We start from the raw sequence: 24,719 nt of genomic DNA on the forward strand, positions 1-24,719 counted from the left end.
ACAAAGGAAAACCTATGCGTTTGAAGGAGTTCAGCTGAGGCCTACATTCAGCACTACCGAGTGGACAGCGCAACCACATCTAAATAAATGGTTTAAACCATTACAGAGACGTGGGGGGTTCGTTTCATTTGGAAGCTTTTATTTTCATATTTACCACTGTAAAACATATTTACCACCACATTTTATAACAAATAGGAGAATGGTTAAATTAGCATTATTTAGGGGGGCTAACGTCTCATTCAGGGGAGCTGAGCTGCCTAACTGTAATTCGCATCCTGCCTTTTTGCGTCTGTGGATGGACATATACTTTTCTAACCTGTCCCAAAAGCATTTGGTAATTGGCATGTAGGCTATTTGGCAAGCTTGACGCGAATACAGTTAGGCAGTAAAGTTTAGGCTTATACACTAATGCCAGACAGCCTAAAATAATGAAAGAAAAACCTCAATGTAACCTATAGATAAAGATAAAAATAATACCTTAAAAATCCAATAATGTATAATTATTTGCAATTTATAATTTTCCCTCTGTCTTCATCCTCCGCTCGCTCTCCCTCCCTCCCCTCTCTGTTCTCTCCATCTTCATGCTCCGCTCGCTCTCCCTCCCTCCCTCCCGTTTCCCTCCCCTCTCTGTTCTCTCCATCTTCATGCTCCGCTCGCTCTCCCTCCCTCCCTCCCGTTTCCCTTCCCTCTCTGTTCTCTCCGTCTTCATCCTCCGCTCTCCCTCCCTCGCTCGCTCCCGCCCAGTGCAAGGGGCGTCCCTGGTTGGTTTCCATGGCTCGCCTTGCCGTAAAGTGAGGGAAAATGTCTGATTCCTCTCCGTGTATCTAATCTTGATCCCGACCCAGGCGTTGTTCCGATCATTCGCAACAACAACAAAAAAGCATGGCTATTACAACTATATACCAAATTCAAAACCACGCTGGGATGTGTGGGGCTTCATCCAAGTGACTTTAACACGGGTAAGACGTCAAATATAGCCTCGTCTACAATGTAGTGAATCCTACGTGTAGTGAGTATTCGTTTGCTAGCTATATCGCTAGGTACGTCCACAAAACGTAGATGGGGGCAGCTAAATGGTTGCCGTTATATTCTACAATATAGCCAGCCAGTAATGAATGTTCTTAGAACGTTCCTTTACCGACGTTGAAACAAAGTTGCGCCCACGACGTTCCAATGTTATTACCAGTTGCCATCCCGACGCTCTGTTGGTAGTTGGTCCGAATTCCCTTGACGATGATGACGCGGTGACAGGAAGACAGTCCTATGTAACTTCATCCTCATCACTGGCCTTTAGTTAAGACGTTAGCTTGTTCCACAATGTCACCTGACCCGACGACCAGTCATTGCTCCAGGAGAGAATGAGCAGAGAGCCTCTGTCTTTAGAGGTTGAGTCCAATACAGGACCTCTCATCATTCATGATATAGGCTGTGGAAGAACCCATCACAATGACGTTTAGGTCTATAGGTCTAGTCTAAACTAATCTAGTCTGTCTGTCTGTCTGCCTGTATCTAAACTCACCTTGTCTGTCTGTCTGTCTGTATAGGTCTAGTCTAAACTAACCTAGTCTGTCCGTCTGTCTGTCTGTCTGCCTGTATAGGTCTAGTCTAAACTAACCTAGTATGTCTGTCTGTCTGTCTGTCTGTCTGTCTGTCTGTCTGCCTGTATCTAAACTAACCTAGTCTGTGTCTGTCTGTCTGTCTGTCCCCAGGCGCCCACCTCCTCTTCCAGAGCCATGTCATTGGGCAGCAGTGGAAGCAGCAGCAGCAGTGGCGGTGGAGGTGTCAGCCTCCCAGTGGAGGTATGGCGTGTGGTCCTGGCCTACCTACCCCTCCCAGGGCTGGGCCGCTGCAGCCTGGTGTGCAGGGCCTGGAGAGAGCTGATCCTCTCCCTGGATAACACCCGCTGGAGACAGCTCTGCCTGGGCATGCCCGAGTGTCCCCGACACCCCAACTGGCCCAGGTACCGTAGTGGAGATGGACGTTCTCTATTCAACTATAACAGGGTTCTTCAATTCCGGTCCTGGAGGGCCCGAAACACTTCTGTTTTTTTATTTCTACCTGGTAGTTAATTGCACTCACCTGGTGTGTCCCAGGTCTGAATTAGCCCCTGATTAGAAGGAGAGGATGGAAAAACAGAGGTGTTTCGGCCCTCCAGGACCGGAATTGAAGAACCCTGAACTATAAGGTCCTCGTCCACATACTCTAACCCCGTGTGTCTGTCTGCCTGCCTGTCTGTCTGTCTGCCTGTCTGTCTGTCTGTCTGTCTGCCTGCCTGTCTGTCTGCCCACATGTACCCAGCCGGCCCCACCTGGAGCCGTCATCCTGGAGAGAAGCCCTGAGGCATCATGCCCTCGCCAGTCGTACCTGGTCGTACCACGCCCACCCTGAGCTCCAGCCCTCCGCCTGCCTGCACCTGTTCCGCCTCCGCCGGAGGAAGGAGAGGAGGGTGTGGCAGGTGGGGCCTGGGCGGGAGCTGGAGACGCTGAGGGTGGCGTTGGGTGTAGCGGGGGCGTACGACCGGGTGGTGCTACACCCCGGGGTGTACGAGGAGCAGGCGGAGCTGCTGCTGAAGGTGACGGACTGATTGTTTCTGTTAATGATGAGTTTCTGGTATTTTTTTATTTTTTATTTCACCTTTATTTAACCAGGTAAGCCAGTTGAGAACAGGTTCTCATTTACAACTGCGACCTGGCCAAGATAAAGCAAAGCAGTGCGATAAAAACAACACAGAGTTACATATGGGGTAAAAAACATAAAGTCAAAAATACAACAGAAAATATATATACAGTGTGTGCAAATGTAGCAAGTTATGGAGGTAAGGCAATAAATAGGCTATAGTGCAGAATAATTACAATAGTATTAACACTGGAATGATAGATGTGCAAGAGATGATGTGCAAATAGAGATACTGGGGTGCAAATGAGCAAAATAAATAACAATATAGGGATGAGGTAGTTGGGTGGGCTAATTTCAGATGGGCTGTGTACAGGTGCAGTGATCGGTAAGGTGCTCTGACAACTGAGGAAGTTCAAGATGCAAGAATTTACTTAAGACATTCTGTGGAGATTTTATACCAAGTATTTATTGGATCACGAGCTCGCGGGTTCATCTAACCAACGGACGTGGCTTTGCCCTTCGTCAGTTGAACTGACTCGAACAAAGAAAACCCTCTACCTTATATACCCTTCTATTAACCCTCTTCCTGGCATACATCTGGTAACCCTCCGTGGGCGCTCCCTGTCTTTGATGTTCATCACTCTTTACCCCAAAGTCACTAACCTGCCCATCACTCATGCTATCCTAAACATCACTAATCTACCTTGACGTAATGGAATGTAGACTTCCTGACTCCAAACCCATTATCGACTAACTCTTGACTTTCACCCATACCGTGACGTGACATCATCACACTATGAAAACCATCATATCAGTTTCTACTACGGCTGCTGTTGTCTTATCATGTATTACTGCCACAATGTCTAGTTAAAGGGTCTGTCTGGGATTCATACATCAATTTCTAGACATTTAAATGAATTATATATTCTTTATTATTGTTTGAACTGCAGATTGTCCCTTTAAATTAATCTGGAGCTGGAAACGATGTGTTTAATATCTGTTAGTATCAAGTATTGTAATGTAATAAAGAGCTGCAATTTTTTGATAAATGAAAATATTGACCTTTGACCCTGCCAGGTGCCTGTGGAGGTGGTGGGGTTAGGGAGGCTGGGGGACGTGGCTCTCCTGGTCAGTCTGGACCAGCAGTGTCCCACAGCCAGGCTCTGCAACCTGGTCTTCATGCCTGCATGGTTCTCCACCGTTGTATACAAGGTACATCAAATCAGATCACATTTATTTATAAAAACCCTTTTTTTTTTACAACAGTAGTTGTGACAGTGCTTTACAGACTGGCTGGCTGACCGGCTGGGGTGTCTGGCTGGCTGACCGGCTGGGGTGTCTGGCTGGCTGACCGGCTGGGGTGTCTGGCTAGCTGACCGGCTGGGGTGTCTGGCTGGCTGACCGGCTGGGGTGTCTGGCTGGCTGACCGGCTGGGGTGTCTGGCTAGCTGACCGGCTGGGGTGTCTGGCTAGCTGACCGGCTGACTGGCTGACTGACTAACTGGCTGGCTGACTGACTAACTGGCTGACTGACTAACTGGCTAGCTGACCGGCTGACTGGCTGACTGACTAACTGGCTGGCTGACTGGCTGGCTGGCTGGCTGGCTGGCTGGCTGGCTGGCTGGCTGGTTGACTAACTGGCTGGCTGACTGACTGGCTGGCTGACTGGTGTGTCAGTCAGTCAGTTCTGTGGCTTTAAGCCTTTAACTGGGTTTGCTCTGCACCTTTAGAGGCTCTTAGTAGTGGTCATCTGTTAATACTCTGTTAGAGCTTGCTGCAGTTTCACATTTGATCAGTCTCTCTCTCTCTCTGTCTCTCTCTCTGTCTCATTCTCTCTCTCTCTCTCTCTCTGTCTCTGTCTCTCTGTCTCATTCTCTCTGTCTCTCTGTCTCATTCTCTCTCTGTCTCTCATTCTCTCTCTCTCTCTCTCTCTCTCTCTCTCTCTCTCTCTCTCTCTCTCTCTCTCTCCCTCTGTCTCTCTCTCTGTCTCTCTGTCTCTCTCTCTGTCTCTCTCTCTCTCTCTGTCTCTCTGCCTCATTCTCTCTCTCTCTCTCTCTCTCTCTCTCTCTCCTCTCCCCCACTCTACCTCCTCCCTCCCCCAGACGTCGTCAGGTCATGTCCAGTTGGACAACTGTAATTTCGAGGGAGCTCAGCTGCAGGTCCGAGGGCCAGGAACCTGCCACGCCCGCTTCTGCTCATTCTCACAGGGAAGCTCCACCCACTTCCTGGGCGTGGCCCTCAGCCTATTGGATAGCTGTGATTTCTCAGGAAGTGATTCGGCGTCCGTGACGGTTGAGGGCGCTCCAGTGACAGAGCGGAACTGGGCCTGTAAACATCTGGCCGCTCTGGCCCGAATCTCCACATCCTGGGCCTCGCCTGGGAGTGGTAGCCCAGCTGGAGACACCCTGGGCGGGCATTCTGGAGCCACACAGCCCCCTGGGGTTACCGTCACCCTGGAGGACTGGAGGAAAGGAGAAACGGAGAGGAGGAGGAGGAGAGGAGGAGGAGGGGGGGAGGAAGGAGTGTGTCAGGATACGGTGATTGAGGACGGCTGGAGCGACAGCGCTCCTAGCGAGGAGGAGGAGGAGGAGGAGGAAAGAGGAGAGCAAGGTTCAGGACAAGGCAACAACAGTCTAAACTACAGACTGGCTCACAGTCACCACAGCCTCTCTCATCTCCTCAGACCCAACCAGGACGACAGCCACCCCCCTCCTCCCCCGACTCTCCCCCGCTGACCCCTGAGATCCGAACCCTGACCGAGGAGCTGCAACGCGACCCCGGAGCCCAAGCGCTGGTCGAGACAGTGCAGGGTTGCGTGCTGAGGCGCTGCCTGTTCCGGGAAGGGAAGGGCGGTGTGCACGTGTGTAACCACGGAAACGCCCGGCTGGAAGGAAACGTGTTCCGGGGGCTGACCTATGCGGTGCGCTGCGTCCAGAACACCACGGTAACCAGACAGGGTTGCCGATCTGATCGGTCGGTTGGTTGATCGATGGGTCGGGTTGAGTGATATATGTCCTGCCTGTTAACTGGATGTGTTAACGATGATTTGTGTTCCAGATGGTGATGCTCCGTAACGAGGTGTGTGAGTGTCGTGCGTCGGGGGTATTCCTGCGCCTGTCGGCTCAGGGTCTGATCGCTGACAACAACATCCACTCCAACGGGGAGGCGGGGCTTGACATCCGCAAGGGGGCGGACCCCATCATCCTGGTAGCTCTAGTTCATTCTATTTCTATCTGCAACGTTCAGTGGGTTTCACATCCCTGATGGTCTATATATCTATCCTGTGGGTTTCACATCCCTGATGTCTATATATCTATCCTGTGGGTTTCACATCCCTGATGGTCTATATATCTATCCTGTGGGTTTCTCATCCCTGATGTCTATATATCTATCCTGTGGGTTTCACATCCCTGATGTCTATATATCTATCCTGTGGGTTTCACATCCCTGATGTCTATATATCTATCCTGTGGGTTTCACATCCCTGATGGTCTATATATCTATCCTGTGGGTTTACATCCCTGATGGTCTATATATCTATCCTGTGGGTTTCACATCCCTGATGGTCTTATATCTATCCTGTGGGTTTCACATCCCTGATGTCTATATATCTATCCTGTGGGTTTCACATCCCTGATGGTCTATATATCTATCCTGTGGGTTTCACATCCCTGATGGTCTATATATCTATCCTGTGGGTTTCACATCCCTGATGGTCTATATATCTATCCTGTGGGTTTCACATCCCTGATGGTCTATATATCTATCCTGTGGGTTTCACATCCCTGATGGTCTATATCTATCCTGTGGGTTTCACATCCCTGATGGTCTATATATCTATCCTGTGGGTTTCACATCCCTGATGGTCTATATATCTATCCTGTGGGTTTCTCATCCCTGATGGTCTATATATCTATCCTGTGGGTTTCACATCCCTGATGGTCTATATATCTATCCTGTGGGTTTCACATCCCTGATGGTCTATATATCTATCCTGTGGGTTTCTCATCCCTGATGGTCTATATATCTATCCTGTGGGTTTCACATCCCTGATGGTCTATATATCTATCCTGTGGGTTTCTCATCCCTGATGGTCTTATATCTATCCTGTGGGTTTCACATCCCTGATGGTCTATATATCTATCCTGTGGGTTTCACATCCCTGATGTCTATATATCTATCCTGTGGGTTTCACATCCCTGATGGTCTATATATCTATCCTGTGGGTTTCACATCCCTGATGTCTATATATCTATCCTGTGGGTTTCACATCCCTGATGTCTATATATCTATCCTGTGGGTTTCACATCCCTGATGGTCTATATATCTATCCTGTGGGTTTCACATCCCTGATGTCTATATATCTATCCTGTGGGTTTCACATCCCTGATGGTCTATATATCTATCCTGTGGGTTTCACATCCCTGATGGTCTATATATCTATCCTGTGGGTTTCTCATCCCTGATGGTCTATATATCTATCCTGTGGGTTTCACATCCCTGATGGTCTATATATCTATCCTGTGGGTTTCACATCCCTGATGGTCTATATATCTATCCTGTGGGTTTCACATCCCTGATGGTCTATATATCTATCCTGTGGGTTTCACATCCCTGATGGTCTATACATCTATCCTGTGGGTTTCACATCCCTGATGGTCTATATATCTATCCTGTGGGTTTCTCATCCCTGATGTCTATATATCTATCCTGTGGGTTTCACATCCCTGATGGTCTATATATCTATCCTGTGGGTTTCACATCCCTGATGGTCTATATATCTATCCTGTGGGTTTCACATCCCTGATGGTCTATATATCTATCCTGTGGGTTTCTCATCCCTGATGTCTATATATCTATCCTGTGGGTTTCACATCCCTGATGGTCTATATATCTATCCTGTGGGTTTCACATCCCTGATGGTCTATATATCTATCCTGTGGGTTTCTCATCCCTGATGTCTATATATCTATCCTGTGGGTTTCACATCCCTGATGGTCTATATATCTATCCTGTGGGTTTCACATCCCTGATGGTCTATATATCTATCCTGTGGGTTTCACATCCCTGATGTCTATACAGTGAGCTCCATAATTCATTGGACAGTGACCATTGTTTTGTTATTTTGGTTCTGTACTCTAGCACTTTGAGTTTGAAAGGATACAATGAGGGTGAAGTGCAGACTGTCAGCTTTATTTGAGGGTATTTTCATATATATCGGATGAACTGTTTAGAAATGATAGCACCTTTTGTACATGGTCCCCCCATTTTAAGGTACTACAAGTATTTGTTAAATTGGCTTCACAGATGTGTGTCGTTAGGCAGGTGTATTCATTTGTGTCGTTAGTGAATGCAGGAGAGCTGTTGATGAATAGTAATGATTCTAGACGTTGCTATTGCCTTTGGAGGTTGTTATTGGGGTGTGACAACATGAGGAAGACAGCAGTGTCGATGCAAATGAAGTTGGCCGTCATAAGGCTCAGAAATGAAAATCAATCAATCAGGAACATTGCAAAAAAAAAACCTGGCCATGCCCAAGTCAACAGTTTGGTTAATCATTAACAAGAAAAAAACAACCGGTGAACTCTATTATGTCAAAAGACCCGGTAGACAGAGGAAGACCACTGTAGTGGATGACCGGAGAATACTCTCTATGGTGAAGAAAAAAACCCTGATAACAGCCCAACAGATCAAAAACACTCTCCTGGATGCAGGTGTAGATGTGTCAAAGTCTACCATACGCAGAAGACTACACCAGCAGGACTACAAAGGGTACACTACAAGATGCAAACCACTGATAAGCCTGAAGAACAGAAAGGCAAGATTACAGTTTGCTAAAAAGCACCTAAAAGAACCCCAAGAGTTCTGGAAAAAAATATTGTGGACAGATGAGACAAAGATTAACATGTACCAGAGTGATGGAAAGACAAAAGTGTGGAGAAAAAAAAAGAAATGCCCATGATCCAAAGCATACCACCTCATCCATGAAACATGGTGGAGGGGGTGTTATTGCTTGGGCCTGTATGGCTGCCAGTGGAACAGGCTCACTTGTCTTCATCGATGATGTGACTGCAGACAGAAGTAGAACAATGAATTCTGAAGTCTACAGAAATATTTTATCTGCTCAGATAAAAACCAAATGCCTCCAAACTCATTGGACGGCACTTAATCACGCAACAAGACAATGACCCTAAACATACTGCTAGAGCAACAAAGGGGGTTTTGATGGCCAAAAAGTGGAAAAACCTTGACTGGCCGAGTCAATCACCAGATCTGAATCCAATTGAACATGCATTTTACATGCTGAAGAGGAGACTTAAGGCAATAAGTCCCCGAAACAAGCAGGAACTGAAGATGGCTGCAGTACAGGCCTGGCAGAGCATCACCAGGGAAGATACCCAGCGTCTGGTGATGGCGATGCATCGCAGACTTCAAGCAGTCATTGCATGCAAAGGATATGCGACCAAATATTAACAATGATTACTTTATTCTACATTATGTTAAACTGTCCAATGATTTTTGATGCCCGAAAATGGGGGGGACCATGTACAAAAGCTTCTATAATTCGTAAACGGTTCATCCGATATGTATGAAAATACCCTCAAATTAAAGCTGACAGTCTGCACTTCACCCTCATTGTCATTGTATCCTTTCAAACTCAAAGTGCTAGTGTACAGAACCAAAATAACAAAATAATGGTCACTGTCCAGTGAATTATGGAGCTCACTGTATATCTATCCTGTGGGTTTCACATCCCTGATGGTCTATATATATATCCTGTGGGTTTCACATCCCTGATGTCTATATATCTATCCTGTGGGTTTCACATCCCTGATGGTCTATATATCTATCCTGTGGGTTTCTCATCCCTGATGGTCTATATATCTATCCTGTGGGTTTCACATCCCTGATGGTCTATATATCTATCCTGTGGGTTTCTCATCCCTGATGGTCTATATATCTATCCTGTGGGTTTCACATCCCTGATGGTCTATATATCTATCCTGTGGGTTTCACATCCCTGATGTCTATATATCTATCCTGTGGGTTTCACATCCCTGATGGTCTATATATATATCCTGTGGGTTTCACATCCCTGATGTCTATATATCTATCCTGTGGGTTTCACATCCCTGATGTCAATATCTATTCTGTGGGTTTCACATCCCTGATGTCTATATATCTATCCTGTGGGTTTCACATCCCTGATGTCTATATATCTATCCTGTGGGTTTGACATCCCTGATGTCTATATATCTATCCTGTGGGTTTCACATCCCTGATGTTCTATATATCTATCTATCCTGTGGGTTTCACATCCCTGATGGTCTATATATCTATCCTGTGGGTTTCACATCCCTGATGTCTATATATCTATCCTGTGGGTTTCACATCCCTGATGGTCTATATATCTATCCTGTGGGTTTCACATCCCTGATGTCTATATATCTATCCTGTGGGTTTCACATCCCTGATGGTCTATATATCTATCCTGTGGGTTTCACATCCCTGATGGTCTATATATCTATCCTGTGGGTTTCACATCCCTGATGTCTATATATCTATCATGTGGGTTTCACATCCCTGATGGTCTATATATCTATCCTGTGGGTTTCACATCCCTGATGTCTATATATCTATCCTGTGGGTTTCACATCCCTGATGGTCTATATATCTATCCTGTGGGTTTCACATCCCTGATGGTCTATATATCTATCCTATGGGTTTCACATCCCTGATGTCTATATATCTGTCCTGTGTGTTTCACATCCCTGATGTCTATATATCTATCCTGTGGGTTTCACATCCCTGATGGTCATTATATCTATCCTGTGGGTTTCACATCCCTGATGGTCATTCTATCTATCCTGTGGGTTTCACATCCCTGATGTCTATATATCTATCCTGTGGGTTTCACATCCCTGATGGTCTATATATCTATCCTGTGGGTTTCACATCCCTGATGTCTATATATCTATCCTGTGGGTTTCACATCCCTGATGGTCTATATATCTATCCTGTGGGTTTCACATCCCTGATGTCTATATATCTATCCTGTGGGTTTCACATCCCTGATGTCTATATATCTATCCTGTGGGTTTCACATCCCTGATGGTCTATATATCTATCCTGTGGGTTTCACATCCCTGATGGTCTATATATCTATCCTGTGGGTTTCTCATCCCTGATGTCTATATATCTATCCTGTGGGTTTCACATCCCTGATGGTCTATATATCTATCCTGTGGGTTTCACATCCCTGATGGTCTATATATCTATCCTGTGGGTTTCACATCCCTGATGTCTATATATATATCCTGTGGGTTTCACATCCCTGATGGTCTATATATATCTATCCTGTGGTTTTCACATCCCTGATGTCTATATATCTATCCTGTGGGTTTCACATCCCTGATGGTCTATATATCTATCCTGTGGGTTTCACATCCCTGATGGTCTATATATCTATCCTGTGGGTTTCACATCCCTGATGGTCTATATATCTATCCTGTGGGTTTCACATCCCTGATGGTCTATATATCTATCCTGTGGGTTTCACATCCCTGATGGTCTATATATCTATCCTGTGGGTTTCTCATCCCTGATGGTCTATATATCTATCCTGTGGGTTTCACATCCCTGATGGTCTATATATCTATCCTGTGGGTTTCACATCCCTGATGGTCTATATATCTATCCTGTGGGTTTCACATCCCTGATGGTCTATATATCTATCCTGTGGGTTTCACATCCCTGATGTCTATATATCTATCCTGTGGGTTTCACATCCCTGATGTCTATATATCTATCCTGTGGGTTTCACATCCCTGATGGTCTATATATCTATCCTGTGGGTTTCACATCCCTGATGGTCTATATATCTATCCTGTGGGTTTCACATCCCTGATGGTCTATATATCTATCCTGTGGGTTTCACATCCCTGATGTCTATATATCTATCCTGTGGGTTTCACATCCCTGATGGTCTATATATCTATCCTGTGGGTTTCACATCCCTGATGGTCTATATATCTATCCTGTGGGTTTCACATCCCTGATGGTCTATATATCTATCCTGTGGGTTTCACATCCCTGATGGTCTATATATCTATCCTGTGGGTTTCACATCCCTGATGGTCTATATATCTATCCTGTGGGTTTCACATCCCTGATGGTCTATATATCTATCCTGTGGGTTTCGCATCCCTGATGGTCTATATGTCTATCCTGTGGGTTTCACATCCCTGATGGTCTATATATCTATCCTGTGGGTTTCACATCCCTGATGGTCTATATATCTATCCTGTGGGTTTCACATCCCTGATGTCTATATATCTATCCTGTGGGTTTCACATCCCTGATGGTCTATATATCTATCCTGTGGGTTTCACATCCCTGATGTCTATATATCTATCCTGTGTGTTTCTCATCCCTGATGTCTATATATCTATCCTGTGGGTTTCACATCCCTGATGGTCTATATATCTATTCTGTGGGTTTCACATCCCTGATGTCTATATATCTATCCTGTGGGTTTCACATCCCTGATGGTCTATATATCTATCCTGTGGGTTTCTCATCCCTGATGTCTATATATCTATCCTGTGGGTTTCACATCCCTGATGTCTATATATCTATCCTGTGGGTTTCACATCCCTGATGGTCTATATATATATATCCTGTGGTTTTCACATCCCTGATGTCTATATATCTATCCTGTGGGTTTCACATCCCTGATGGTCTATATATCTATTCTGTGGGTTTCACATCCCTGATGTCTATATATCTATCCTGTGGGTTTCACATCCCTGATGTCTATATATCTATCCTGTGGGTTTCACATCCCTGATGGTCTATATATCTATTCTGTGGGTTTCACATCCCTGATGTCTATATATCTATCCTGTGGGTTTCACATCCCTGATGTCTATATATCTATCCTGTGGGTTTAACATCCCTGATGGTCTATATATCTATCCTGTGGGTTTCACATCCCTGATGTCTATATATCTATCCTGTGGGTTTCACATCCCTGATGTCTATATATCTATCCTGTGGGTTTCACATCCCTGATGGTCTATATATCTATCCTGTGGGTTTCACATCCCTGATGGTCTATATATCTATCCTGTGGGTTTCACATCCCTGATGTCTATATCTATCCTGTGGGTTTCACATCCCTGATGGTCTATATATCTATCCTGTGGGTTTCACATCCCTGATGTCTATATATCTATCCTGTGGGTTTCACATCCCTGATGGTCTATATATCTATCCTGTGGGTTTCACATCCCTGATGTCTATATATCTATCCTGTGGGTTTCACATCCCTGATGGTCTATATATCTATCCTGTGGGTTTCACATCCCTGATGTCTATATATCTATCCTGTGGGTTTCACATCCCTGATGGTCATTATATCTGTTTCCTCTCTAGTACACAGCAGCTTGTCAAATGGGTGTCAAATCATATGTCTTTCATCTGGTAGAAGTTACAGGACATGGTGATCTAAAATAACAACTGATCAAACTTTCTCTCTCGCTCATACACTCAGTGTAACAGAATACACAGCGGTTTGCGTTCCGGCATCGTGGTCCTTGGCAACGGGAGGGGTTCCATCCGTAGCAACCAGATCTATAACAACAAGGAGGCGGGAGTCTACATCCTGTTCAACGGGAACCCTGTAGTCAGGTAGGAGGGGGAGGAGTCTACATCCTGTTCAACGGGAACCCTGTTGTCAGGTAGGAGGGGGAGGAGTCTACATCCTGTTCAACGGGAACCCTGTTGTCAGGTAGGGGGGGGGGAGTCTACATCCTGTTCAACAGGAACCCTGTAGTCAGGTAGGAGGGGGAGGAGTCTACATCCTGTTCAACAGGAACCCTGTAGTCAGGTAGGAGGGGGGAGTCTACATCCTGTTCAACGGGAACCCTGTAGTCAGGTAGGAGGGGGGGAGTCTACATCCTGTTCAACGGGAACCCTGTAGTCAGGTAGGAGGGGGGGAGTCTACATCCTGTTCAACAGGAACCCTGTAGTCAGGTAGGAGGGGGAGGAGTCTACATCCTGTTCAACAGGAACCCTGTAGTCAGGTAGGAGGGGGAGGAGTCTACATCCAGTTCAACAGGAACCCTGTAGTCAGGTAGGAGGGAGGGGAGTCTACATCCTGTTCAACAGGAACCCTGTAGTCAGGTAGGAGGGGGAGGAGTCTACATCCTGTTCAACGGGAACCCTGTAGTCAGGTAGGAGGGGGAGGAGTCTACATCCTGTTCAACAGGAACCCTGTAGTCAGGTGGAGGAGGAGTCTACATCCTGTTCAACAGGAACCCTGTAGTCAGGTAGGAGGGGGAGGAGTCTACATCCTGTTCAACAGGAACCCTGTAGTCAGGTGGGAGGGGGAGGAGTCTACATCCTGTTCAACAGGAACCCTGTAGTCAGGTAGGAGGGGGAGGAGTCTACATCCTGTTCAACAGGAACCCTGTAGTCAGGTAGGAGGGGGAGGAGTCTACATCCTGTTCAACAGGAACCCTGTAGTCAGGTGGGAGGGGGAGGAGTCTACATCCTGTTCAACAGGAACCCTGTAGTCAGGTAGGAGGGGTCTTTTGACCAGGGCTCAGTGGTACTAGGAAGACATTTGAGACAGTCTGAAGTGTTGTGGTTTTTCCACTTCAACATGATGATGGCAGTGTTCTGTCTGGAGACATTTAACACTATATCTAGATATTATACATTTATATGATATCTCTCTCTCTCTCTCCTTCCCTCCCCCACTCTCCCCCCACCACCCCTCCACACACTCCCCCCTCCACCACCCCTCTCTCCTCCCCTGCCCTCCCCCTCTCCCTCTCTCTCCCTCCCCTCCTCCCTCTCTCCCTCCCCCTCTCCTCTCTCCCTCCCTCCTCCCTCCCTCTCTCCCCCTCTCTCCCTCCCTCTCTCCGTCCTCCAGTGGTAACCATATCTTCCAGGGTCAGGCAGCAGGGATAGCTGTGAATGAGAACGGCAGAGGGGTGATAGTCGGTACTTACTAACACACACAACCTGCACAGCATCTTTACTGAAAATGTGAAAAAGTACTTTATGAATGAAATGTATTATTAGTGACCATTATGTAAACGCATGCACTTTAATGCCATCTCTCCCTCCTCCTCCCCCTCCCCTCTCCCTCCTCCTCCAGAGAATGTGATCAGGGAGAACCAGTGGGGGGGTGCAGACATCAGGCGGGGGGGCGACCCGGTCCTCAGGAACAACTACATCTGTAATGGCTACTCTGACGGGGTGGTGGTGGGGGAGAGAGGCCGGGGGCTCATAGAAGGGAACCACATCTACAGTGAGTAACACACACACACACACTTCCTGTTCGCTGACGTCACTTTCTGTCCTCTCCTCTCCTCATCTCTTCATCTCCTAGGCAACAAGGGCTGTGGTGTGTGGGTGATGTCCTCCAGCCTCCCTCAGCTGTTGGGAAACTACATTACCCATAACCGCATGTACGGGCTGGCCGTGTTCTGCCGGAAGGACCCTGATGGGGGCGGGACCAGGGAAGTGGGGCAGGAGGGTGGAGGAAGAGGAGGAGGACAGGAGAACTTCCATGAGGAAGGAGAGCTGCTGGCGTGGGAAGGTGACCTTGACAGCGAGGACGAACGCCTCTCCGCCCGGCGCTCCATCAGCACGGCTCTGGTGGAGGGAAACTGCATTAGCCGCAATGGAGGTGAGACTGTAGACACTGTAGAGCCGCAATGGAGGTGAGACTGTAGACACTGTAGAGCCGCAATGGAGGTGAGACTGCAGACACTGTAGAGCCGCAATGGAGGGTGAGACTGTAGACACTGTAGAGCCGCAATGGAGGTGAGACTGTAGACACTGTAGAGCCGCAATGGAGGAGAGACTGTAGACACTGTAGAGCCACAATGGAGGAGAGACTGTAGACACTGTAGAGCCGCAATGGAGGTGAGACTGTAGACACTGTAGAGCCGCAATGGAGGTGAGACTGTAGAGCCGCAATGGAGGTGAGGACTGTCAGACACTGTAGAGCCGCAATGGAGGTGAGACTGTAGACACTGTAGAGCCGCAATGGAGGTGAGACTGTAGACACTGTAGAGCCGCAATGGAGGTGAGACTGTAGGGCACTGTAGAGCCGCAATGGAGGAGAGACTGTAGACACTGTAGAGCCACAATGGAGGAGAGACTGTAGACACTGTAGAGCCGCAATGGAGGTGAGACTGTAGACACTGTAGAGCCGCAATGGAGGTGAGACTGTAGACACTGTAGAGCCACAATGGAGGTGAGACTGTAGACACTGTAGAGCCGCAATGGAGGAGAGAGACTGTAGACACTGTAGAGCCGCAATGGAGGAGAGAGACTGTAGACACTGTAGAGCCTCAATGGAGGTGGAGAGACTGTAGACACTGTAGAGCCGCAATGGAGGTGAGACTGTAGACACTGTAGAGCCGCAATGGAGGTGAGACTGTAGACACTGAGAGCCGCAATGGAGGAGAGACTGTAGACACTGTAGAGCCTCAATGGAGGTGAGACTGTAGACACTGTAGAGCCGCAATGGAGGTGAGACTGTAGACACTGTAGAGCCGCAATGGGAGGTGAGACTGTAGACACTGTAGAGCCGCAATGGAGGTGAGACTGTAGACACTGTAGAGCCGCAATGGAGGTGAGACTGTAGACACTGTAGAGCCGCAATGGAGGTGAGACTGCCAGACACTGTAGAGCCGCAATGGAGGTGAGACTGTAGACACTGTAGAGCCGCAATGGAGGTGAGACTGTAGACACTGTAGAGCCGCAATGGAGGAGAGACTGTAGACACTGTAGAGCCACAATGGAGGAGAGACTGTAGACACTGTAGAGCCGCAATGGAGGTGAGACTGTAGACACTGTAGAGCCGCAATGGAGGTGAGACTGTAGAGCCGCAATGGAGGTGAGACTGTAGACACTGTAGAGCCGCAATGGAGGTGAGACTGTAGACACTGTAGAGCCGCAATGGAGGTGAGACTGTAGACACTGTAGAGCCGCAATGGAGGTGAGACTGTAGACACTGTAGAGCCGCAATGGAGGAGAGACTGTAGACACTGTAGAGCCACAATGGAGGAGAGACTGTAGACACTGTAGAGCCGCAATGGAGGTGAGACTGTAGACACTGTAGAGCCGCAATGGAGGTGAGACTGTAGACACTGTAGAGCCACAATGGAGGTGAGACTGTAGACACTGTAGAGCCGCAATGGAGGAGAGACTGTAGACACTGTAGAGCCGCAATGGAGGAGAGACTGTAGACACTGTAGAGCCTCAATGGAGGTGAGACTGTAGACACTGTAGAGCCGCAATGGAGGTGAGACTGTAGACACTGTAGAGCCGCAATGGAGGTGAGACTGTAGACACTGTAGAGCCGCAATGGAGGAGAGACTGTAGACACTGTAGAGCCTCAATGGAGGTGAGACTGTAGACACTGTAGAGCCGCAATGGAGGTGAGACTGTAGACACTGTAGAGCCGCAATGGAGGTGAGACTGTAGACACTGTAGAGCCGCAATGGAGGTGAGACTGTAGACACTGTAGAGCCGCAATGGAGGTGAGACTGTAGACACTGTAGAGCCGCAATGGAGGGTGAGACTGTAGACACTGTAGAGCCGCAATGGAGGTGAGACTGTAGACACTGTAGAGCCGCAATGGAGGTGAGACTGTAGACACTGTAGAGCCGCAATGGAGGTGAGACTGTAGACACTGTAGAGCCGCAATGGAGGTGAGACTGTAGACACTGTAGAGCCGCAATGGAGGAGAGACTGTAGAGCCGCAATGGAGGAGAGACTGTAGACACTGTAGAGCCGCAATGGAGGTGAGACTGTAGACACTGTAGAGCCGCAATGGAGGTGAGACTGTAGACACTGTAGAGCCGCAATGGAGGTGAGACTGTAGACACTGTAGAGCCGCAATGGAGGAGAGACTGTAGAGCCGCAATGGAGGAGAGACTGTAGACACTGTAGAGCCGCAATGGAGGTGAGACTGTAGACACTGTAGAGCCGCAATGGAGGTGAGACTGTAGACACTGTAGAGCGCAATGGAGGTGAGACTGTAGATACTGTAGAGCCGCAATGGAGGTGAGACTGTAGACACTGTAGAGCCGCAATGGAGGTGAGACTGTGATGGAGCCGCAATGGAGGAGAGACTGTAGACACTGTAGAGCCGCAATGGAGGTGAGACAGCAGACACTGTAGAGCCGCAACGGAGGTGAGACTGTAGACACTGTAGAGCCTGTAATGGAGGAGAGACTGTAGAGCCGCAATGGAGGTGAGACTGTAGACACTGTAGAGCCGCAATGGAGGTGAGACTGTAGAGCCGCAATGGAGGTGAGACTGTAGACACTGTAGAGCCGCAATGGAGGAGAGACTGTAGAGCCGCAATGGAGGTGAGACTGTAGACACTGTAGAGCCGCAATGGAGGAGAGACTGTAGAGCCGCAATGGAGGAGAGACTGTAGACACTGTAGAGCCGCAATGGAGGTGAGACTGTAGACACTGTAGAGCCGCAATGGAGGAGAGACTGTAGAGCCGCAATGGAGGTGAGACTGTAGACACTGTAGAGCCGCAATGGAGGTGAGACTGTAGACACTGTAGAGCCGCAATGGAGGAGAGACTGTAGACACTGTAGAGCCGCAATGGAGGTGAGACTGTAGACACTGTAGAGCCGCAATGGAGGAGAGACTGTAGACACTGTAGAGCCGCAATGGAGGTGAGACTGTAGACACTGTAGAGCCGCAATGGAGGTGAGACTGTAGACACTGTAGAGCCGCAATGGAGGTGAGACTGTAGACACTGTAGAGCCGCAATGGAGGAGAGACTGTAGACACTGTAGAGCCGCAATGGAGGTGAGACTGTAGACACTGTAGAGCCACAATGGAGGAGAGACTGTAGACACTGTAGAGCCGCAATGGAGGTGAGACTGTAGACACTGTAGAGCCGCAATGGAGGTGAGACTGTAGACACTGTAGAGCCGCAATGGAGGAGAGACTGTAGACACTGTAGAGCCGCAATGGAGGAGAGACTGTAGACACTGTAGAGCCGCAATGAAGGTGAGACTGTAGACACTGTAGAGCCACAATGGAGGAGAGACTGTAGACACTGTAGAGCCACAATGGAGGTGAGATTGTAGACACTGTAGAGCCACAATGGAGGAGAGACTGTAGAGCCACAATGGAGGTGAGACTGTAGACACTGTAGAGCCACAATGGAGGTGAGATTGTAGACACTGTAGAGCCACAATGGAGGTGAGACTGTAGACACTGTAGAGCCACAATGGAGGTGAGATTGTAGACACTGTAGAGCCACAATGGAGGAGAGACTGTAGAGCCACAATGGAGGAGAGACTGTAGACACTGTAGAGCCGCAATGGAGGTGAGACTGTAGACACTGTAGAGCCGCAATGGAGGTGAGACTGTAGACACTGTAGAGCCGCAATGGAGGAGAGACTGTAGACACTGTAGAGCCGCAATGGAGGAGAGACTGTAGACACTGTAGAGCCGCAATGGAGGTGAGACTGTAGACACTGTAGAGCCACAATGGAGGAGAGACTGTAGACACTGTAGAGCCACAATGGAGGTGAGATTGTAGACACTGTAGAGCCACAATGGAGGAGAGACTGTAGAGCCACAATGGAGGTGAGACTGTAGACACTGTAGAGCCACAATGGAGGTGAGATTGTAGACACTGTAGAGCCGCAATGGAGGTGAGACTGTAGACACTGTAGAGCCACAATGGAGGTGAGATTGTAGACACTGTAGAGCCACAATGGAGGAGAGACTGTAGAGCCACAATGGAGGTGAGATTGTAGACACTGTAGAGCCGCAATGGAGGTGAGACTGTAGACACTGTAGAGCCGCAATGGAGGAGAGACTGTAGAGCCGCAATGGAGGTGAGACACTGGGTGCGTTCGCAAATTCACTCTGGCAATCTACTCCGATTTCAGAGCACTCTCGTGCCAGAGTGCAGAAAAACTGCTGAATTTACAAACGCTCAACACCCGTTGAATATGGCCGGTGTCAGTAAACGTTGGCAAAAAAAACATTATTAAATTGTTGCCAGCAGCACAGTTAGTCACCAATGCTCTGGATAACATGAAAACAGCCTAACCAGCTCTGCTAGGGAGAGTACAATGGTCAGAGTGAGGTGTTCTCTCAGTTGTGTCTGGAAGTAGCTAGCAAGCTAGCCAGTTAGCTATCTGACAACGCTGTGAATTTACGAACGGCCAGAGCACACCCACTGGCACTCCAGAGTGAATATACGAACACACCCACAGTAGACACTGTAGAGCCACAATGGATGTTAGACAATGTAGAGCCACAATGGAGGAGATACACTGTAGAGCCACAATGGAGGAGAGACACTGTAGAGCCACAATGGAGGAGATACACTGTAGAGCCACAATGGAGGAGAGCCACTGTAGAGCCACAATGGAGGAGAGACACTGTAGAGCCACAATGGAGGAGATACACTGTAGAGCCACAATGGAGGAGAGACACTGTAGAACCACAATGGAGGAGATGCACTGTAGAGCCACAATGGAGGAGATACACTGTAGAGCCACAATGGAGGAGGGACACTGTAGAGCCACAATGGAGGAAATGCACTGTAGAGCCACAATGGAGGAGGGACACTGTAGAGCTAGGAGGAGGAGGGGGATTATTTAAGATACTCTTTGAAGAGGTAGGGTTTCAGGTGCTTTCGGAAGATGGGCAGGAACTTCAGCTGGTTCCACCGTTGGGGTTCCAGAACAGAGAAGAGCTACAACACCGGGTGTTGTCCAGGGTCAGGCCAAGGTTCTCTGGGAGGGCGACACTGTGGCGTTGTCAACCGTGATGGAGAGGCCTTTGAGCGGGCAGGCCTTCCTCGGGAGGAAGAGCAGCAGCTCTGTCTTGTCGAGGTTGAGCTTGAGGTGGTGGGCCAAGCTGAGTCTGCCAGGCACGCAGAGATGCGTGTCGCCACCTGGGTGTCAGAAGGGGGGGAGGAGAAAAGTAGTTGAGTGTCATCCGCATAGCAATGATAGGAGAGACCATGTGAGGATATGACGGAGCCCAGTGACTTGGTGTACAGAGAGAAGAGGAGAGGATCTAGAACAATGACAGCATTGTTGTTAAATCACTGATATGGAATGTAGCAAACTCTCTCTCTCTCTCTCTCTAGCGGTTGGTTTGTACGTGAAGAGCAGTGAACCACTGAATGTCGTTGCTAACCTAGTGAACGGTAACCGTGGCGCCGGTGTTGCCGTGCTACAGAGTGGTCAGCTGACTCGACTAGTTGCTAACTGCGTCCATGGAAACGGTCGTGGTGGCGTCACCGTGGAGAGGGAGTGTCGGGTGGAACTCCGCGGCAACGGTGTGTATGACAACGGCGGCCATGGCGTTAGTTTCCGGGGCGATGGACAGGTGGTGGAGAACGACGTGGTGGGTAACCGTGGTTACGGGATACGGTTGACGGACAGCGCCGACGTCAAGGTGAGCTGGGCTCAGACACACACCAAATCACCATCACCCTGTGAATCAAATAAATACTTTGTGTGTGTGTGTGTGTGTGTGTGTGTGTGTGTAGGTGTTGCGTAATCGAGTCCAGCCGGTGCAGGGGTGTGGCATCGCTGTGCTGGGGCCGGCAAAGGCCGTCGTCCACGACAACCTGGTGTTCCAGGGTCACCCCGGCAACGTCAAACCCCCGATACACCATGGCAATGACAGCAGCGTGCTGCGCAACAACAGCGTGCTGAAACATAGCAACAGGTAGCTAAGCAAACAACTGGCAATGCTCCTCACCAAGTTTGGACACTTCCTTCTAGCTATTTAATGGATTAATACATTTTACCTCTCCCCTCTTCTCCCCTCCCCTCATCCCTTCTCCTCTCCCCTCATCCCTTCTCTTCTCCCCTCATCCCTTCTCCTCTCCCCTCATCCCTTCTCTTCTCCCCTCATCCCTTCTCCTCTCATTCCTTCTCTTCTCCCCTCATCCCTTCTCCTCTCCCCTCATCCCTTCTCCTCTCCCCTCATCCCTTCTCCCCTCCCCTCATCCCTTCTCCCCTCATCCCTTCTCCTCTCCCTTCATCCCTTCTCCCCTCATTCCTTCTCTTCTCCCCTCATCCCTTCTCTTCTCCCCTTCCCCTCTCCCCTCATCCCTTCTCCTCTCCCCTCATCCCTTCTCCCCTCCCCCTCATCCCTTCTCCCCTCATCCCTTCTCCTCTCCCCTCATCCCTTCCTCCCCTCATTCCTTCTCTTCTCCCCTCATCCCTTCTCTTCTCCCCTTCCCCTCTCCCCTCATCCCTTCTCCTCTCCCCTCATCCCTTCTCCTCTCCCCTCATCCCTTCTCTTCTCCCCTCATCCCTTCTCCTCTCCCCTCATCCCTTCTCTTCTCCCCTCATCCCTTCTCCTCTCTCCTCTTCCTTCCTCCCGTTTCCTCTCCCCTCCTTCCCCTCCCCCCCATCCTCCACCACTCCCCCCCTCCCTCTACCACTCCCCCCCTCCCTCTCTGCTCTCTCCTGCCAGGACATGTCCCTCTTCCCCTCCCTGGGTTTTGGAGAACCCTCCCCCCCGCCCCCTCTCTGACCGTCCTTCATCCCTCCCCCCCTCCTCCTCCTCCTCCTGTCACCCCTCCCACTTTGCCATCTCCATGACTACCAGGATCACCGCCACCGTCGAGAGCGGTTGCCATAACAACGGCAGCGTCTTCTGCACCATCCTCTGAGGCCCTAGCAAAACCCCGTCCTGACAACAGATTGGATGACCTCCTCACCGGGGGGGCGGGGTCAAGACTTCAGTTCAGCCCTGACCTCTCCTGACTCGAGACATTCTTTTTTTTTTCTCTAAGAACATTCCAGTGGCATTTTGATCTAGAACACTTGGAACACAGAACGGTTCTAGAACGTCGTCCTCCCCGGGGGTTCTAGAAGTGTCATTGAGATCCCCTCGACTGGAGGAGCTGGGCAGGTGACATCAGTTCGATACAGAACCAACTCTTGACTTTACCATGTTTAACCACTGTGACTGGTGTGGTATCATGGACGGTATTCAGCTGTGACTGGTGTGGTATCATGGACGGTATTCAGCTGTGACTGGTGTGGTATCATGGGACGGTATTCAGCTGTGACTGGTGTGGTATCATGGACAGTATTCAGCTGTGACTGGTGTGGTATCATGGACGGTATTCAGCTGTGACTGGTGTGGTATCATGGACGGTATTCAGCTGTGACTGGTGTGGTATCATGGACGGTATTCAGCTGTGACTGGTGTGGTATCATGGACGGTATTCAGCTGTGACTGGTGTGGTATCATGGACGGTATTCAGCTGTGACTGGTGTGGTATCATGTGGTTGGACGGTATTCAGCTGTGACTGGTGTGGTATCATGGACGGTATTCAGCTGTGACTTTACCATGTTTACCACTGTGACTGGTGTGGTATCATGGACGGTATTCAGCTGTGACTTTACCATGTTTAACCACTGTGACTGGTGTGGTATCATGGACGGTATTCAGCTGTGACTGGTGTGGTATCATGGACGGTATTCAGCTGTGACTGGTGTGGTATCATGGACGGTATTCAGCTGTGACTGGTGTGGTATCATGGACGGTATTCAGCTGTGACTGGTGTGGTATCATGGACGGTATTCAGCTGTGACTTTACCATGTTTACCACTGTGACTGGTGTGGTATCATGGACGGTATTCAGCTGTGACTTTACCATGTTTAACCACTGTGACTGGTGTGGTATCATGGACGGTATTCAGCTGTGACTTTACCATGTTTAACCACTGTGACTGGTGTGGTATCATGGACGGTATTCAGCTGTGACTGGTGTGGTATCATGGACGGTATTCAGCTGTGACTTTACCATGTTTAACCACTGTGACTGGTGTGGTATCATGGACGGTATTCAGCTGTGACTTTACCATGTTTAACCACTGACTGGTGTGGTATCATGGGACGGTATTCAGCTGTGACTTTACCATGTTTAACCACTGTGACTGGTGTGGTATCATGGACGGTATTCAGCTGTGACTTTACCATGTTTACCACTGTGACTGGTGTGGTATCATGGACGGTATTCAGCTGTGACTGGTGTGGTATCATGGACGGTATTCAGCTGTGACTGGTGTGGTATCATGGACGGTATTCAGCTGTGACTGGTGTGGTATTCATGGACGGTATTCAGCTGTGACTTTACCATGTTTCCCACTGTGACTGGTGTGGTATCATGGACGGTATTCAGCTGTGACTGGTGTGGTATCATGGACGGTATTCAGCTGTGACTTTACCATGTTTAACCACTGACTGGTGTGGTATCATGGACGGTATTCAGCTGTGACTTTACCATGTTTACCACTGTGACTGGTGTGGTATCATGGACGGTATTCAGCTGTGACTGGTGTGGTATCATGGACGGTATTCAGCTGTGACTGGTGTGGTATCATGGACGGTATTCAGCTGTGACTTTACCATGTTTCCCACTGTGACTGGTGTGGTATCATGGACGGTATTCAGCTGTGACTTTACCATGTTTACCACTGTGACTGGTGTGGTATCATGGACGGTATTCAGCTGTGACTGGTGTGGTATCATGGACGGTATTCCAGCTGTGACTGGTGTGGTATCATGGGACGGTATTCAGCTGTGACTTTACCATGTTTCCCACTGTGACTGGTGTGGTATCATGGACGGTATTCAGCTGTGACTTTACCATGTTTAACCACTGTGACTGGTGTGGTATCATGGACGGTATTCAGCTGTGACTTTACCATGTTTAACCACTGTGACTGGTGTGGTATCATGGACGGTATTCAGCTGTGACTTTACCATGTTTAACCACTGTGACTGGTGTGGTATCAGTGGTTAGGGACTGGAGTTTTACCTGACGGTGTGACCCCACCTGACTAGGAATAACTCCTGGCCTTAATAATAACAACAAAATCACCTTTCTTTCTCAAAAGTCCTGTTTCGTCTCCTCACTGAAATGTCCCAATATGTAAAGTCTACCAGCGTCTGTTTGTTTTTTTACTGTGCTTTATAAAAGGTTTTCAAGCACCAAATAAGTCACTTCATCGGTTCTCCCAGACAGTTTAGATATGACATCACACACAAC

At 48.7% G+C, this 24,719-nt stretch overlaps 1 protein-coding gene across 1 annotated transcript; it reads left to right on the top strand.

Annotated features, from left to right (window-relative positions):
- The first annotated feature begins 689 nt into the window (after positions 1 to 689).
- Positions 690 to 22,943, top strand: fbxo10 (F-box protein 10). Its single transcript, XM_045223365.1, has 14 exons — positions 690 to 959; positions 1,710 to 1,960; positions 2,299 to 2,572; positions 3,694 to 3,828; positions 4,718 to 5,292; positions 5,325 to 5,559; positions 5,673 to 5,822; positions 13,171 to 13,307; positions 14,557 to 14,627; positions 14,785 to 14,937; positions 15,019 to 15,318; positions 20,786 to 21,096; positions 21,191 to 21,372; positions 22,129 to 22,943. Exons 2-14 carry the CDS (start codon positions 1,734 to 1,736, stop codon positions 22,325 to 22,327), a joined length of 2,949 nt encoding a protein of 982 aa, XP_045079300.1. The 5' UTR covers positions 690 to 959; positions 1,710 to 1,733; the 3' UTR covers positions 22,328 to 22,943.
- Positions 22,944 to 24,719: the final 1,776 nt, after the last annotated feature.

This window comes from Coregonus clupeaformis, chromosome 1 (assembly GCF_020615455.1).
Source record: "Coregonus clupeaformis isolate EN_2021a chromosome 1, ASM2061545v1, whole genome shotgun sequence".
NCBI lineage: Eukaryota > Metazoa > Chordata > Actinopteri > Salmoniformes > Salmonidae > Coregonus > Coregonus clupeaformis.